Genomic DNA, 17,741 nt, shown 5'->3' with positions numbered 1-17,741 from the left:
AGGTTTTCTATGGGTTTCAGAGACTGGGAAGGCCATGGCAGGACCAATGGGAATGTACTTCAAATATATTTTTCTCATATGAATTCACAAGGGGTGCCAATAAATGTGGCACACATATATTTAACAAAGTTTTTTTTTGATAAACCTGTGTTTTGTTTGATATCCATGAGAGCAGAGTATTTTTGTGAATCTTTTGCACAAAAGATCAAAAGGTTAAACAATAAAGACAATTTTTCACAGACTTCTTTGCTCACATTTTCCAAGGGTGCCAATATTAGTGGAGGGAACTGTGTGTTGATATACGCTGAGATTTTTCTTTCTTGATACTGTTAGAGGACAATTGCAAGACTTTTCCACTGTGATTATGTTTAAATTACAGCTTTAATAAAAGTGTGACACATGTCACTCCTGCACTGTAAAATTTGAACTGGCATTCCCAGTCCCCCAGAAAGATGATCAACTGTAAACACCATTTTGTGCCTGTATTAATTACTGCTTCTGAGTGTTTGTGCACACACATAATGCCTTTTGTTTGGTGTAAGATCAAATGGTAAGCCAACAGGTCAACTAAGTCTACAGCCAAATTCACACTAAACGCATATATATTTACAATGATAGATTTTGTGTTACACCAGCTGGCAACATGCAACAAAAATCATATACTCATTGTATATCAAAAAGGAAACATAGAGATGAATTACAAATTAAAGGAAAAAACGGTGCCTATGCTGGCTTGGTTTGAATCCACTTGGCCTTGCAGAGGGAAGGGTCACTGCAAATAAATACAAAGTTCTCCTGACTGATCATCTTTATACAATGATGAAACATTCCTATCCTGATGGGAGTGGTCTCATCCAGGATGAAAATGCTTGGATTTACAAGGCATGGGGGGGCTCATTGAATGTTTTGATGAGGGTGAAAATAATTTAAATCATTTGTTTTGAAGTTCACGGTCACCAGAGCTTAACCCAGGTGAACATCTATAAGAGATTTTGCACAGATGTGTTAGACAGTGCACTGTACCACCATCATCAAAACACCAATTGAGAGAATTTATTATTGTTTTTGTAAGAATTGTTCATCACTTGAGTACAGTTCCAGAGTTTTGTATACTCTATGCCAAGGCACATTGAAACTGATCTATGGCTTGTGGTGACCTAACACCTAAGTGAGGCAGTGAATGTCGATTTTTTCCTTTAATTTGTCAACTGTCTGTATGTTCCGCTAACAAAACACGTCAACTTAATTCAGGACAGCTGGTTTCATATTTACTAATGACCAAACTTTCTTAGCCAAAAAGACAAGTTCAGGTAGTAAGACAAGCGCTAAAACACTGCAACCAGTGATACGATGAAATGCACTGCCACAGTTTACACAATTACATTTGCACTTGTGAATGTATATATAAAGCCAGATTTATTGATAACAGTCTAGCACATGGCTTCCCAGTGCTTGATTATAGGCAGCTTCTAGCTCCAAAGCATTTACGTTCAAAATATTTTTTCCAATTTTCTAGGCTAACTTTGGTTTGTAAAGTGATCCTGCAACACTCTTTTCAGCTGATGTGCACCAAAACACTGATGGCTGACATTACAAACCAAAAGAAATGAATACACTTGTACATTATTCAAGGTAAAATCATGCAGCAATTTTGAAAGCAAAACACTGTAATGTTCACCTAAGGTGACTGTACAGACATTGCAAACATTTTGCAACACTTTTTTTATATTTAAAAAAAAAAAAAAAAAACACTTTTCTCCTATACTTAATTCCTGCTGTAGCTTCAGTGTTTTTATCAACAGCACCAGCACACGTTTTGAACAAAGTATGACAGCTTCAAATGCCAATTATCATTAGAATTAACATAATGTAGTAGTATTTAGATGGCTATAGTTGCCATGTTATATAGATATGTAAATTCAGTATCACATGTCATGGTTTGAAATCTGCTTTGATTTACTGCATTATTTTGTAGCCAAACATGGATTTTTATTGAACTGAACTGGAGACACGATTATGTAAACTGTTACAGGATCACATACCAGATGTGTATCCTTATAAGAATCAAATGAATGATGTGTTTTCATCTTCACATTAGTGTCTGTAATCATTTTCTATTGTAATTTGGTGATCGTACGTCGCCAGTAAATAGAGGTGTTACAACTGTTGTTCAGTAGCATCAGTGCACTGCTATGTATCAGTTACAAATCTTGTTATAAACTTGTTCATGAAGAGCATTTTTTTGGCATTCTTTTAAATGCATGGTTGGTGTGTGTGTGTGTGTGTGTGCGCGCGTGCAGAATTATTGGTGCCGTTCCTGAAGATGAACAAATATTGTGGATTTAAGCAAAATGTAAAAAAATAAAACGGAGTATCCCCCCCCCCAAAAAAAACAAAAACAACTAACAAACAAAAAAAACTCAACCTTACTTGGTCATCTTATTTAGTTTCTGAATACTGAGAACAATTAATTTTTTTTTTTTACTGATGACATTTTGCATGCGTCCATTTAAATAATGTTTAGGGAAATCAATAATTTTGTGTTTTTGCATTATATTGATCATCATGTAGCTAAAAATTTTTTACAATCATTGTTGCCCATTCTCTTGTAGGGTACCAATAATTCTGGAGTTGGCATAATAATGGATAAATTGACATAAAAGATAACCGTTCACATTTTGGTTGTGCGAGATAATATTTATTACCGAATAACATGAAATAAGCAAGAACTTTAGAAGTTCAGAATTGAATTGCAGTGCACATGAATAAGTTCTTGGAGTCAATGCCTGGTACAGTGAACTTAATGTTCTTAATGATCGACAGTCTATTTATGCTAATGCAAATTAAAAATAAAGCTTGGAGCAACAAATATACAAATGATAGCTTTTTGTACTGTAGCATTTCATGGCATAATAAAGTAAAAAAATAAGCTTAGGTGCCCCTAAAAATGATTCCGTAACAAAATACACACAAATGAGGAATATGGATATTACATTTAAACATGCTTGTTCTGTGAAGAAAACATACTGTTTAGCATAAAACACAATTATACAGTTATACATGGTATCATCAGTCACCATTCTCTCTATCTATCGGCCAGGCCTTCTCTATCTATCTACGTTTAAGATGGAATACCCAACTGGTTACAATGTTTTTTCTCCGTTCAGGGAAACTTAAAAGCCTGAAAAGTGATTGTAAGCCAAATGTATCAACGGGGTTCTGTTAGGATGATAAATATGTGCCTTAACATTCCCACAGTCGCATTAGTAAAAGAACATACATACAGTGTAATAGTAATTAGGAATTGATTTATCTTTTAAAACGTTCTCAGTAGTATGGCTTTTCTTAGGGTGAATAAAATAAATTTTATAAATACACGTATTAAAACATTTTGGACAGTAGCAGTATGATCTCCCACACCGAGTGCTTCTAGAGTCACCTTTGGAAGCAGACCAGTTGGTCAGTATTTATGTGTGCGCGCGAGTGTATTAAGTTGGAGGAGGTCCATTAGTGTAGCGCAGCATAGGATAGAACGATCTTGCAAAGTTGTTAGATAGAGTACAGCTGTAGTCTTCTTCGGACAGTGGTACCAGGCAGGCGAAAACCAGCAGCAGGAGGAAGAGGACGTGGAGCGGGAAGGCAGCTCGCAGGACCCGGTAGAAGAATGAACGCGGCGGGGATGAATCCCTATTCTGTGTCCTGGAACAAAAAGTGTCTCATTAAGACATTTTTTTCTCCTCTTGACAATCAGTGGAAATGGCTACGTGACTTCAACGAAGCTATCTTAGGAAATAAAGTAATAAACTGTACAGTACCTGGTGGAACCGGATGATCTGCTTGCTGTTAGCTCCTACAAACACACAAACCACAACATACACACAGATCAACTTAGTTGCTGCATTAAATATACACCATTTACTCTATGTGTATCACACCTTAAACTCCCAGGACCTGTCAACGGGTCACAACCTCTACCTTCATACTCATAAATAAACAGATTTTCATATTAGATTTATTGAAGATTAATAACTGAATAATAAGTGTTTAAGGTGTAAGTAAAATTTTCTGCTTTTTGGAAACTGGTTACAATATGCTCTAGCCTACCGTAGAGGAAGATCCAGGATCTTGTCCTTCACTTGCAGCCAATGCCTCAGAGGAGTCCTGTAGCAGAGAAGATTTTCTGTAAAGCTGCTCTGTGACAATGTCCATTGTTAAACGTGCTACATAAATAAAACTCAGTTGAACTGAAGATCTCATCATGATCATTTGTTTTGCTTTGTAACTGACTTGCTCTTTATTGTGCAATGGAAATAAAATGGAATTCTACCTATAGTTTGCATTTATATAGCATCTTTCTCACACTCAAGGTTGCTGAACAATGACGTCTATCAGTGTTGACTTTAAAAGGGCACAATCTTTTGCGGAAGACATTCTTTAGGCCCAGAGCTGACTATTTCCCCCAAATACAACACATGTCTGCAGTATCCTATGAATGATTCTCTACACCAATTTATATTAACACTTAAAATGTTCAGGACTTGCATCAAGTTTCACAAAATTATCACAGCTTGTAACATCATTGTTAAATGTTAGAGTTAGCATCACATTCTTTACTGGTTAAGATGATTTTTAACTTTATTATACTCTTTCAGAAACTGAGCCCCCAGCACCTTTTTACTTTATGAAGGGAATGTGATAATGTGTATATACATTTATTAATTTATAATCTCTTAACTCTTGCCATTAAAAACCAAGGTATTTGACTTACATCAATAAGAACCATCGCTAATTCTTAAGAAGTCAGTCCTTATAGTCACATATATGAGTACAGAACAGTGAAATTCTATTTTGTACATTTTATGACTCTTATCTGTACTGCCATGCCTTCCAGTAGGTTGTGCTTGCCAGTATTGTTACTCTCACTAGGTTACATTAGAAGAATGACACTATTAGCATACTTATTAGGTGACAAAACTATTTGGCGCTCATGTAAATGTGGTTTGTTCATTAATTTCCTGAATGGTGGTAGTATTCCCCATAGCAAGCAAAATGATTCATCACAAATGAATGAACTGTTACAACAAATGTGTCAGGATGGAAAGACTCCTTAATTTTGCATGAATTGTGTTTAAAACCAGTCTGTAAACTTTCTTGGCCAAAATAAAGGAAATCTTCAGGTGACAGGACTGGCTATAGATGGAGGTGGATCTGTTCAATTTGTTCATCCAAGATTTGTTAAAAATAATACTAATAACAGACAAGACATCTCCTGTTTTGGCTTTTGCTCTCGCCAACATATAATAAATCGCAAAACACCAAAAAACAAAACAAAAACAAAACCCTTGAGAGCTTGAGAAGTTCCTCTTCTGGAAAATTATTTTAGCTCTATGCTTTCCAGCAATCACCAGTACATTAACAATTTGATCAGTGTGATGCTTTTTTCTGAGTAGAAGACCATGTGTCAAACAAAGGATGGTGTAAAACCAGCTCTACATTTTATCATAACTCCAAGGTCGCCATTCATTTATAATTGTTATTATACATTCTAAATTAGACCACTAACAGCCCCATTTAAAGTAATCTACCTACTAGGGTTTTTAAACTCCAGTTTCAATATGCAGTTAGCCTCCTTAGTAGGGCAGCATTTATTTCTAATATAACTTCAAGTCCCTAATGTAGCAGCTATTTTAAATCAGTCTAATTTGTTCTTACCAAGCGCTCTTGAACAGTTTGGAGGTCCTGCTTGACCTGACGCAGCAGCAGCCGTAATTTCTTATGGATGACGTGGAGCTTCTCTGTAACTTCAAAGTCGTCCTCTGGTCCTGACTCAGGGAGCAGCTCATTGGTGATCTCCTGCAGAGATGACACTCGCCCCTGCCTGGCCTTCAGATCCTCTTCCAGACCCTACCATCACCAGTGCAGTATAGCTCATTAACACACGATTTATTACTGAACATGCAGAAAATGATGATTCCCAATAATCTGACCCAATAAAAGCAGATATTACTTTGTGGTTTATTACTTATATTATTAGTATATTTGTACTACTTATAAACTCTGCTTCGGATGTTTGTGCTTAAGATAGGCATAAGGTTTTTGGAAGCTGGGGTAGTGCTGCATTTGTTTAAAGATTTTAACTTTTATTTGTTAATATTCTATAGTCACTTAATGACATATTAAATGTATTAAAGATGTGTATTACTAGTCAAAATCACCTGTTTATATGGTCTTCTTAAATGAGTATATTTGGAAATCAAGTATGATTTATTTTGTATGTACAGGTATATTAATCTATAGTAACAGTATTATCGCAACATGTCCTAGGGCAGTAGTTTTTTAGAGGAATTAAGTATGTATTAAAACAAGTGCATCACTTTCTACCGAATCAAATAGACATTATTTAAAGTCCCCGTGAAGTGCTTTGAAACATGCAGCATTATTTGATGTGTTGATGTAATTTCCACTGAAACAGGAAGTCAGGGCAGGACATGTTGGGTGGCTCCTCCCCCTTTTTAAATAACCACTCAACAACAGCAACTTCAGCAAGGTATTTTTTTTTATGTTGGGGGCAGGACACTTGCGTTTCTACAGAAGATTTAATTGGACAGAAAAGCCGATGAGAAGCTGAAGTGCAGAATGATGTCATCAAAATAGTTGATCCGTATTGGTGGTAGAGAGAGACTGTAAATTTTGAATGCATATATCTTCTAAATGCAAATTTTGGGGTCATTGTTTTGGAGCACACTAGCTTACAGATAAGCTTAAGGCTAACATAGTCATACTAAAAGCCACAAAACATAACTTTTGATTTCATGGGGACTTTAAAGCCTTGTTTGTCTGTGTATAATGCTCAAAACTAAAACAATTAATCAGACTCACACTGCTCACTATCACAGAACTGTTTTGTGCCACTACAACACATAATACTCAAGCGCATCTTGTTACTCATATTCAATTAATTCTACTCAGCATCAGTGAGGGAAAATCTTCCACTACTAATGCTACTGGTTAGGCCTGTACGTCATATATAAGAGCCTTATGATTACATAAACTAATGCTCATGTAGGTTTTAAATCAGAACTGCTCTCAGTCTCACCATCAGTGCAGTTCTGTGTTCGTGCAGCACGGAGGGCAGTACAGACGGATCATGGATGTTAACGGTGAATCTCCTGCTCTCAGCATGAGCTAGCCACAGCAAGAGCGAGTGCAATGTCTCATGGAACTCCTAATAGAGAGGGAAAATTCAAAATGTCCTAGGTGAACATCTTCTGAAAGTCTAAATCATGGATTGAACTTAAATCTTACATATAGGCTCCTGTGTGGCACAACAGAAAAGCATGTGTCCTATCATAAGTTCAAATCCCAACGATGCCACAGCCATCCATGACCAAGAGTCAAGGGAACAATAGTGGCTATGTTTACTTGGTGGGAGAGATGGCATAGTGATGGAACTACCAGACTAAGCAAAGAACTGTGGTAATACACTGATACACTACAAAAGATATTATAGTGCCCATAGTAAAGAAGTAAAGGACAAGACTGCATGACAACCTATATTTACCTAAAATATACTCTCACACCACATGTGTTAATTTGAAGAACCTGCTTTTTTTTCAGTAGCACCCTTTACTCTTATCTTACACTTAATTTAGGCTTCTCACCTGGCAATGCATGAAGGACTTTCGCAGATTGTCCTCCCACTCATCCAGGCTCGTGCAGGCCTTGTTCCAGCTTTCGTTCATGCTGCACAAGTCTTCCTGTACCTGCTGTACCTCTGGACCCGTTTCACACTTCACCTCCCGCCCACCTAGGTTCAGACTCAGCATCAATGTCTTATAGCGTGCAAAAGCCTTCTGCATGTCCTGTAAGATATAGAGGAGAGTAGATTGAGAGGATGTTTCATGGATAGATGGTCTACATACATTTCAGCAAGTGAAGGAAAATGCTTTAATATAAAGATGAGAGAGGCTGAGGAGGAGTATATCACCCGAGTACACTATCAATTACTGTTATTTTCAATCTAGATTATAGTAGTGTACACCAAGTAAATCAAGTTTACTTAACATCAATACCAGTGCACACATGACAACTATAACTGCATCAGATGTGTTCATAAAGAGAGAATAACAATTAATACTGTTTTAAGAGTGCAAATATGTTACCCTTTAAATGAAATAAACAACATTAATGTAATTAATTTAAATAAGTAATTTAACTCAGTTTTAAATTGATTCCTGGATACGTGTCAACTGAGTCAACTTTTCATATCATCTTCTGATGTAATCAAGCTGGAACAGCACTTCAACTCTATAATATAAGAGTGTATGATTAAAAAAATAAGTGTATTATGATTTAACCTGACATTTCCCTATTCATTACGAGTTGTGCTCTGAATACACATTTTATAGAGAATAGTGTAACTCTGGAGATCATTATGTACATCATTTAATCATGCAAATCCTTCATGAGCTCACACCTTTAGCTGTTTGACCCTGGCTTCCATGATCTGCACACTAACACATGCTGTCTCTGCATTTTGGAGTTTCTCAATTTCAGGGATGACCTGGCCCAGCCAGGAAGTGATGTCGTGAAGGTCAGACGTCAGCTGTTCCCGGTCTCTGCTGTAGCACTGCTCTTCTCTTACTGCCTGCGCCTGGAGGAGCTCCCAGCGCTCGATCACTCCTGCAGAGGACAGGACAAGGAAGCATACTAATGGTGACTGAGGGGTGGATAAATCACAGACTGGGTCAATGTGATGCATTACGTCAAGGTTTTCCATTTGCACTGGATTTAAGTGCCAAGTGCCTTTCTGTTTGAGAAAACAGACAGACTGTTTGAGAAATGAGTTTGTTGCATATATAGGGATCAACATGAGCAGAATGCATTGCAGTATACTAACATATGGAAGTAAAATGTGTAATAAATATGTACAATTAAGTACACAGCACAGCCCTTTTGCACAGCCTTAGTATTAAACAATGAAGACAAAGAAATGTAGGTAAGACTTTACTCAAGGGTGGTGTTCATAAGGCTACATGACACCTACATGCACATAGGACCTTTATGACAACTATTATAAATTCTAACAGATATCAACTGTTATAAAACTGCATTAACACTTTATTTAAGAGTGGCGTTCAAAGGGCTACATGACAACTACATAAGCCCTTTTTTGACACCTGACATAATACTACATGAAAATGTATACAGGTTTATTCCAATAGAAGTCAGCTTGATAGCAAAACGATCAAATATTATTTGTGACAGTTGATGTCTGTTAGAATATGCCTTTATAAATGTTTATGTAAGTCGTCAGTTGTCAATTAGGGCGTATGTGTATATTGCGCCACTTTGTCCGATGAGCACTGGACTTAAGTAAAGTGCTACCAAAACTTATTTATAGCAATATTTACTGATATTTACTGTGTAAGACTTGACATACATATGTTCATTCACAGATGTGTAACAAGAATTGTATAGTGTACATAGTGTATGCTAATATATTAATACTGAAAAAATGATTGAAACATTTGTATCTCCCTTTCTGAATATAATATAAATATTGTCTAAAAGTGTGTCTTCACTTTACCTTGAAACAGATTTTGTATCAGTTTTTATATATATATATATATATATATATATATATATATATATATATATATATATATACACACACACACACATACTGCATGGTGTAGTGTGTATTAAACTATTAATGATGATACAATTTCTACATGCATTACTTATGGTGGAAGTATGGTTGAGGTCATAAGTTATAGTAGACCTTGCAGAATCTGCAAAATGTTAATTTTTATAAATAAGATCTTACAAATTACATTTAATTTTTTTTATTTAGTACTGCCCTGAATAAGCTATTTCACATAACAGATGTTTACATATAGTCCACAAGACACAATAATAACTGAATTTACACAAATGAACCAGTTCAAAAGTTTACATACGCTTGATTCTTAATACCGTGTGTCGTTACCTGGATGATCAGCGACTGTGTTTATGTTTTGTGAGAGTTGTTCATGAGTCACTTGTTTGTCCTGAGCAGTTAAACTGCCCACTGTTCTTCAGAAAAATCCTCCAGGTCCTACACATTCTTTGCTTTTCCAGCAACTTCTGCATATTTATCCCCTTTCCAACAGCGACTATATGATTTTGAGATCCATCTTTTCAAACTGAGGACAACTGAGGGACTCGTACACGACTATTACAAAAGGTGCAAACATTCACTGATGCTCAAGAAGGTATCATGATACATTAAGCGCCAGGGGGATGTAAACTTTTGAACAGGATGATCGGTGTAAATTGTTATTACCTTATTCCGGGCAGTACAAAATAAAAAAAATAAAATGCAATTTTTATGATCCAGCATATTATTATTTCTTTAATTAATTGTAAAGGGCGTGTGTGTTATTTACTTGACTGTTTGTCTGCAGCTGTGAGGCTGGTGAGACCTCCTTGGTCCTCCTGCTGTTCATCATCATCCAGGATGAGTGAGACCTTCTTCACATTCTTAATGCTGCTGCTGCACTCGGACGTGAGCTGAACCTAGCGGCCATCATTGGGAAAATGGGATATTAGTGTAATTAGTGTCAACGGGATGTTGAAGTACACGTCTCAGTACTTATTTCACTTTTCAGACAGAGAGCACAAGACAGAGACAGCAAGAGAAAGAAAAAAAACTTAATGCAATATTTAAAAAAGGGTTCCATTTTGTATCCGTAAGGGTTTTTCACTTTATCCCCCTTTGTAGAACCATACATCAGCTAGATTTCCTTTTAGAAAACAGCAGAAACCCTTAATCTTAGGACTGTTTTTTAAGTTAACATACAAGAATTTCTCATGGTGCCAATAATTGTGATATGTGGTTTTGTTAAAGAAAGAAAACACACTGACTGAAACACTGTGTTAATGAGAGAGATCAGAGGAGAATGACCAGATTGGTGTGAGCTGACAGGAAGCCTATAGTAACTCAAATAAGCACTCAGAACACACAGCACATCAAACCTTGAGATTAGAGATAAGACCACATGAGGTTCCAGTCCTGTCAGCCAAGAACAAAAATCTGAGGCACAGACTCACTGAAAATGGACAGTTGAAGACTCGAAAAAGACCAGGTGATTTTGTTTCCGTCAAGTTTTACATTTGTAGCATTTGACAGATACCCTTATCCAGAGAAACTTACATAAAAAAAAACCTCATTTATTCAACTGAGCAGTTTAGGGTTAAGGGCCTTGCTCAAAGGCTCAGCAGTGGCAGCTTGGCGGTGCTGGGAGTTTGGGTGAGTTTGTGCCCATGATAGCCTCAGATTCCTGTTCTTGTCTGACAGGAGTGAAACCCAACATGGTCTTCTGCTGTTGTAGCCCATCCAACTCAAGGTGTTCAATGCTGAGATGCTTTACTGCTCACCACGATTGTAAAGAGCGATTATTCGGGTTACTATATCCTTCCTGGCAGCTTGTACCAATCTGGCCATTTGCCTCTGACCTTGTACCAATCTGGCCATTTGCCTCTGATCAACGATCTTATCAACAATCTCTCACTCAATCATTGTTTTTGTTTACTTTTTTACACCATTCTATGTAGACTCTAGAGACTGTTGTGTGTGAAATTCCCAGTTTCTGAAATACAGTACACCAACCATCTGGCACCAACAATCATGTCATGATTAAAGTCACTGAGATTACATGTTTCCCCCATTCTGATCTTTGATGTGAACATTAACTGAAGCTAATTACCTATACAAAAGTTGTTGTTTTTTTTTTTATCATAACCATTTTACTCATCTTTACCAAGGGTGTCAATAATTTTGGAGATGACTTTGCTTTTTTATATTTATTGTATGTGTGTACTCACGTAGCCTTGTTTATAAGGTGTGCTTTCATGCTTAGGAAGATCAGGTGTGTGTTCTTTTGCATCTGAAAGGGGAAAGAGGATTTTATCTGGAACAGCTTGTGAGTGCCAGCTCTGAGCTTCCACATCTCGTCCTGGTGCTGGGAAATAAAGAACGAAGAAAAGAAAGCAATTATGCTTAGATCACTGCATAAACAGCAACACGTGGACAAGTAGGGATGCTTTGATGGTGCACTGCCTCTTCATTCCTGAGGTGAAAAAGTGTCAGTATCATCAGTGTTATCATGGCATGCCTATCAGTCTCATGCCATGCAGCAGCTGTGGACTGGGAGCGGGTGTGGGCGGCCTGAGTCTGCTGAGAGCGAGGAGTCTAACCTCTCCATGCCCTCTCCTCCCCTCCTTCTTGTGGGCAAGATGGGCTCTCAGCTCCCCCTCTCTACACTCAGCTAAAGCTTTCATGCTCTGAGCACAGAGCCAGCTGGGCCGGGGGGAGGATAGGAAGAAGCTTTTTTTCATTCACGAGAAACAGAGAGGAAGACAAAGAGAGCCCAGGACCAGAAGGAGTAAAAAAAGAGTTTTTTTTATGCCCTGTGTGCCTGTCTATTCACACACACAAGGCTCAGTATTAGTATTAAGAATTAAATGAAAGTAAAGTAGTGAACAAAGGTGTGAGTAGCAGTGGAAGTGTGCAGCATGCCCAGCTAAGGTCGCACTTGTGGAAATGGTTGATGCCTACCCGAGGTCACTGTAAGAGATTGCACTGTGAAGTTTACAAAAGCCTCAGAGCTCTCTGTGACCTCCACACCTGAGGGAATGAAGTAGATTATTTCAGTCTTGGAAGTAGTCATAGGCATTTTTGTAGTACAGTACTCAAACACATTAAAAAAAAACAAAAACAAAAAAAAAAAACTACAATCTGATAGCCAAAAATCAGAAACAAAAACATTAAGAGTTTGATACTTAATGTTTACATATGAAAAATTATTTGCAATAAACTTAAAATATTTGAGAGCAGAAAATTACCACTTCCAGTGGCAAGAAGCATAACGGCTATTGGCGAGTTAAACTTCAGTGACATTATGGGATTTAGGTTGCACCTTTTTCTACACTGTGAAGCAGCTATTTGTTACTGATTGTTGTATTTACACATTACAGTTACATTTGATTAATTTTGGTTGATGCTTTTATCTAAACTGATTTGCAAGTATGGCTTTGCTCAAGGACGCCACAGTTGTAGATACACAAGTCTGACTACTTTGATTTGTGAGGTAAAAGCCTGTAAAGCTAAGATACTTAATTATATCCTTAAATGATGTGCACGCCATAGCATGTGTTGTAGATAACAAATGATACTAAAACCAAAGGCCAAGGAGTAGAAATTCAGGTGACCTGAAGAGGAGAAAAAATAATAATAATAATAAAAAATGCAGCGCAGCATCCCTGCAAAAATCCATCGCTCTCGCAGGAATCCTTTTATATGTGAGCACCAGGCTTGGGGAGTAACGGAATACATGTTACGGTGTTATGTAATCAGGATACAAAAAACTGGTAACTGCAATCCGTTACAGTTACATCAAAAAACAAAGTAATCAGATTACAGGCACATTATGTAAAAAAAGAAAAAGAAAAAAAAGAAAAAAAAAAGAAGAAGAAATGGGAATACTATCAGGATTACAATTTTTTTTGCATTTAAAACCAAAGAAATGACATGTTTTGATTAAAAAATGTGCATGTAATATATTTTTAATTGCGTGTTCTGTGAGTAGAAAAAAAAAGAAAAGGGAAAAAAAAAAAAAAAGTTAAAATTCATCCAGAGCGCCAAAATACGCACGGGGAAAGCGAGGATTAGCTTTCCGTCTCAGAAAGACACGTCAAAACGAAAAATATCAGACTTTTTCAAACAATCTTCATCTCTGTCGAGGAGTAATGCTGATAGCACACATGCTAATAAAAAAGCAGGCTCCAGCATGAGAGAGAAAGAAAACGACCGAGGCACAGAGACATCTTTCCGTGTCTATCACTGAACGCCCAAGTAAAAGTGCAGAAAGGCATTTTAAGACTTCTTGGATTCAAGAGATTGCATGGCTCAGGTATGATCACCGCGCACAGAAAATGTTTTGTGATTTTTATTCCAAAGCGGGCAGAGAAATAGCAGGGGAAACGGATTTCATTACCGAAACAAACCATTTCAAGAAAGAGACTTTCTTGAGAAAATTGGGCGATAGTCAAAAGCATAAAAAAGCTTGTGACTATGTAATTGCAGAGTGCTCCACAAAAGCAAAAAAAAAACAACACAACCATTAACACAAACAGTGTCATGTGCATGTGAACTACATGACCTTCAGTTCCCACTTTAAGTGAACTTGTATGAAAATGCTGACGCTAAAAGCAGGCCGGTTGTACACACACGACAGGATGACTGAAAGTAAGTGTTTTAAAAATTTTTTAACGTAAGTTCATTCTTATGTGGCACTTAAAAAATTCTTTTGTGCATGGATTTTTTTGTTATAGGCTCCAATATTGATTTTTTTTCTGGAGCCCTATCTTTAACATAACACAATATAGATATCTATATGATTATAGCTGTGGTTCTCTCTTGCCAGTTGTGAGTCACATGAGCAGCAAATGTACTTATTTTATTAAAACAAATCCAAACACTGAACAGGTTTTCAAGCTCTAAAATAACCTCTAAATGAAAGTATTTTAGATGGTATTGCTTTTCTCTTGAATTTATGTCAATATATATGTATATGTCACCTTGACGTAATTCAGAAGAAATCAGATTACATTACATTACATATTGTGATTCTTGGATTACGTTACTGATTACACTTTTTATGAAGTAATTTGTAACTGTAACGGAATACAGTTTTAAAGTAACCCTCCCAACCCCGGTGAGCACTTCCAAAATACAGTTTGGCTGAATACCAAATAGCTTCGCATTCACCATAAGTGCTCACTACATATTGTACAATTTAATGAGGTTATAGAATGATGTATAACTATATATATAGAGCTCCATTTGAAATAATTTAGTTGGAAATTTATTAACAGAAGTCCCGAGTCGTGCAAACTTGTTTTGTGTGGGTTTTTTTTTTTTTCTTTTGCAAGTATGCACTTTAAATTCTTCAAAATATTTACAATTATTAACAATCATGTATAAGTCTTGTTGCCCTCATCGTGATAAATGCCAGCTAACAAACCAGCCATGTCTCATGCTCAAGAAGACAGCCATGAGCACATAATTAAAATAAAATTGTGTAGTATTTTGCTTATGAATTTTATACATAACAACTATTTCTTGGTCACTCAATACTAGTTAGAGCCAATCACTGGCTTTGAACAGCATGCTAGCCATCAGTGTTCTTAGTATTCAGTAGTTACCTGAGAGGCAGCTGAAGAAGCTTGCATCATCATCCTCCTCATGTGAGGAGGAACCACCCACATCTCCAGTGTGGTCCCACTCCAGGGGGATGGAGTCGACACTCAGTGGTGTCTCGCAGCCTGACCGTTCCTGTGGGGCAACCAGGAGGGACATGGAGGCCTGGCTGGTGGCTGTGTCATGGGTTTGTTCTGCTACATCAGAATCTTCCATCCCTGCAGGTCTTTCGCTGATACAGAGCTCGGGTTTGTCCAACAGCTGGAAACAATGCAGAGAGGGAAATGAGTGGGCCTATGAAAGAGCGTTATTATACATTCACTGACCACTTTATTAGGAACACCTTTACATGCATACAATTACCTACCAATCTTGTGACTGCAGTGAAATGCATAAAACAGTACAGATACAGGACAAGAGCTTCAGTTAATGATCACATCAAATATCAGAATGATGAAAAACGTGTATCAGTGACTCTGACAATGGAATATTTGTCAGTGCCAAGAACAGGAATCTGAGACTACAGTGGGAACAGACTCACTTAAACCGTACAGTTGAAGATCAAAAAAGGACCAAGCGATGCTTTTGAAATCTTCACCTGTCTAGTTATGGTGGACTTGTTCCCACTGTAAGTCACGTTGATTTATTCATTATACCATTATATCATATAACACTATTTAAAACAGATAATGAGAAATTAATAGGATATGTAAACACATCTCTGTGTGATGTGTAGGTCAGAGAATGAAATGCAGATGAAGAGAGTGAAGTGTAGCATACATGCTGAGGGCTGGTGAGGCGCTGGTGGAAGCAGCCCACTCGGCTGAACACTTCCTGGCAGTAGGAATGCAGGTTTTCGAGCTCATCCTCTATAAGTGCAGCATCCTCGGGAGCACTTCTCTGAATCAGACCCTCGCCAAACACAATCAGAGCATCGATCTTATCTGTGTTCTGAGTTATCTTCTTCTTGAGACCCTTTAAACATGGACAGACATAGCAGTACAGCTGTATGAATAAAATATTGCGTGCACACCCTAGATGGTTCTTTGGGTTGTCCCATCAAGGTAATCCTAAACATTCAGTGTAAAACTCACAACAGAGGGTTCCAAGTACAACCCCTTTAGGAAGCCAAAAACCTTTAACTAGCCAAAGACCCATTAAGGAACCCTTTTTCATAGAAAAGATATAAAACAATATATATTTTAACAACACTAGACATCATAACATGGAAGTTGAGACATTTTACTTGTTTTTCTCTGTATACTGCAAATATACTGCAGTGAGGGTAAGTATCTGTTTCTGTTATTCACAAGCTGAGTAAGAACTACAGGAGGTACGGGTCACTGATGTGCAGGTAGTGAAATTTACAGGAATACAGATAGTGTGATAATGGAGCTTCTTGCAGCTCTTCTTCTCTTAGCTGATTTTTGTCATGAGCAACTCTTGCTCAAAGATGTTTCGACAAATATCAGTCCAGGATATCAGTCACCGAAAATGCCTTTTCTAGGTCTGGAGTAACAGACCTGTAATAGATATGCAATAGAATTTGACATTTACTTTGAGCTTTTTCAGCTTGTGTTCGATGTCGCTCTCTGAGAAGTGCTCCACATTGGTAAGTTGCAAGTCCATCTCAGTCAGCCAGACCAGCAGGTTCTCCCGTGTCCCTTCAAAATCATCTCTCTGAGCTGTAAAGTGCTGCAGGGACAGAGGAAGTGGTGAATCCCACAATTGTTCCATGCATACCTCAGATCAATAGTGATTCATGGCCCCTACTTCATCATTTTTTGTTTAGCAGTTAGACCTCTATCATTATCATTTCACCATTACCATATACCATATCATTATACCATAGTATTCCTCATCCTATGAAATATGTATTACATAAAAGTGTCGGTTCACTAATAACCCTGTACATCCAAGCATTTAAGAATTAAGAATGGAAAGGGGAATTTGTGGAAGGTGCTAAAAGGTTTATTAATATAGTGATCGGTATTTGTGTGTAACATTAACATTAATAAGAGAAATCAATTGTAAAAAGTAATACCATGTGCTGGACTCACCCTCAGCCTGCGCAGTATGGCTGCCACTCTCTTATGCAGAGAGTCCCAGCGCTGGTTGCCCTGGTGCACCATGGTTCGCAGCCTGTTAGCTGAGTCAGTGCGGTTCTCCCGGGCCAGTCGTCGGTAATGGCTATTAATCATTTCTAGTTGGGCCAGCTTTTCATGTATCTCTCTCTGGAATGCCTGAGAGAAAAGTATGTACAATAGCAAACCATTCAAAAATGTACAAAAAAAAAATGTTGCCTCATTGCATTGGCCAGTAAGAGGAATATTCTCAGTTCTGCTATAGTCTCAGTTCTCTATGCTTGTAATATATTGTGTGTCATGTGTCATGGATTCTATTGTGACAAACACCATGTGCTTGTATTTGCTTTGGTTTCTGTTCTAGCCCTGTCCTGTCATTGGTTTGTTGCCTGCTTGTGTTAACCTGTTCTGTG

General features: G+C 37.5%; 1 protein-coding gene across 1 annotated transcript in view; it reads right to left on the bottom strand.

Moving 5' to 3' along the window:
• Positions 1 to 1,235: 1,235 nt before the first annotated feature.
• LOC128601584 (uncharacterized) overlaps positions 1,236 to 17,741 on the bottom strand; it is a 126,481-nt gene continuing 109,975 nt past the window's right edge. The window contains exons 97-110 of the mRNA XM_053614887.1: positions 17,305 to 17,487; positions 16,802 to 16,939; positions 16,025 to 16,219; positions 15,250 to 15,505; positions 12,602 to 12,670; positions 11,869 to 12,005; positions 10,431 to 10,560; positions 8,477 to 8,682; positions 7,662 to 7,862; positions 7,097 to 7,225; positions 5,713 to 5,904; positions 4,105 to 4,161; positions 3,816 to 3,850; positions 1,236 to 3,699 (exon numbers count right to left, since the gene is read on the bottom strand). Coding sequence (XP_053470862.1) covers positions 3,489 to 3,699; positions 3,816 to 3,850; positions 4,105 to 4,161; positions 5,713 to 5,904; positions 7,097 to 7,225; positions 7,662 to 7,862; positions 8,477 to 8,682; positions 10,431 to 10,560; positions 11,869 to 12,005; positions 12,602 to 12,670; positions 15,250 to 15,505; positions 16,025 to 16,219; positions 16,802 to 16,939; positions 17,305 to 17,487 — 2,139 coding nt within the window. The 3' untranslated portion in view covers positions 1,236 to 3,488. The remainder of the gene's footprint in view (positions 3,700 to 3,815; positions 3,851 to 4,104; positions 4,162 to 5,712; positions 5,905 to 7,096; positions 7,226 to 7,661; positions 7,863 to 8,476; positions 8,683 to 10,430; positions 10,561 to 11,868; positions 12,006 to 12,601; positions 12,671 to 15,249; positions 15,506 to 16,024; positions 16,220 to 16,801; positions 16,940 to 17,304; positions 17,488 to 17,741) is intronic.

The sequence above is a fragment of the Ictalurus furcatus genome, chromosome 25 (assembly GCF_023375685.1).
Source record: "Ictalurus furcatus strain D&B chromosome 25, Billie_1.0, whole genome shotgun sequence".
NCBI lineage: Eukaryota > Metazoa > Chordata > Actinopteri > Siluriformes > Ictaluridae > Ictalurus > Ictalurus furcatus.
Note: the sequence above shows the minus strand (reverse complement) of the source record. Positions and strands in the feature narration are given on the sequence as shown.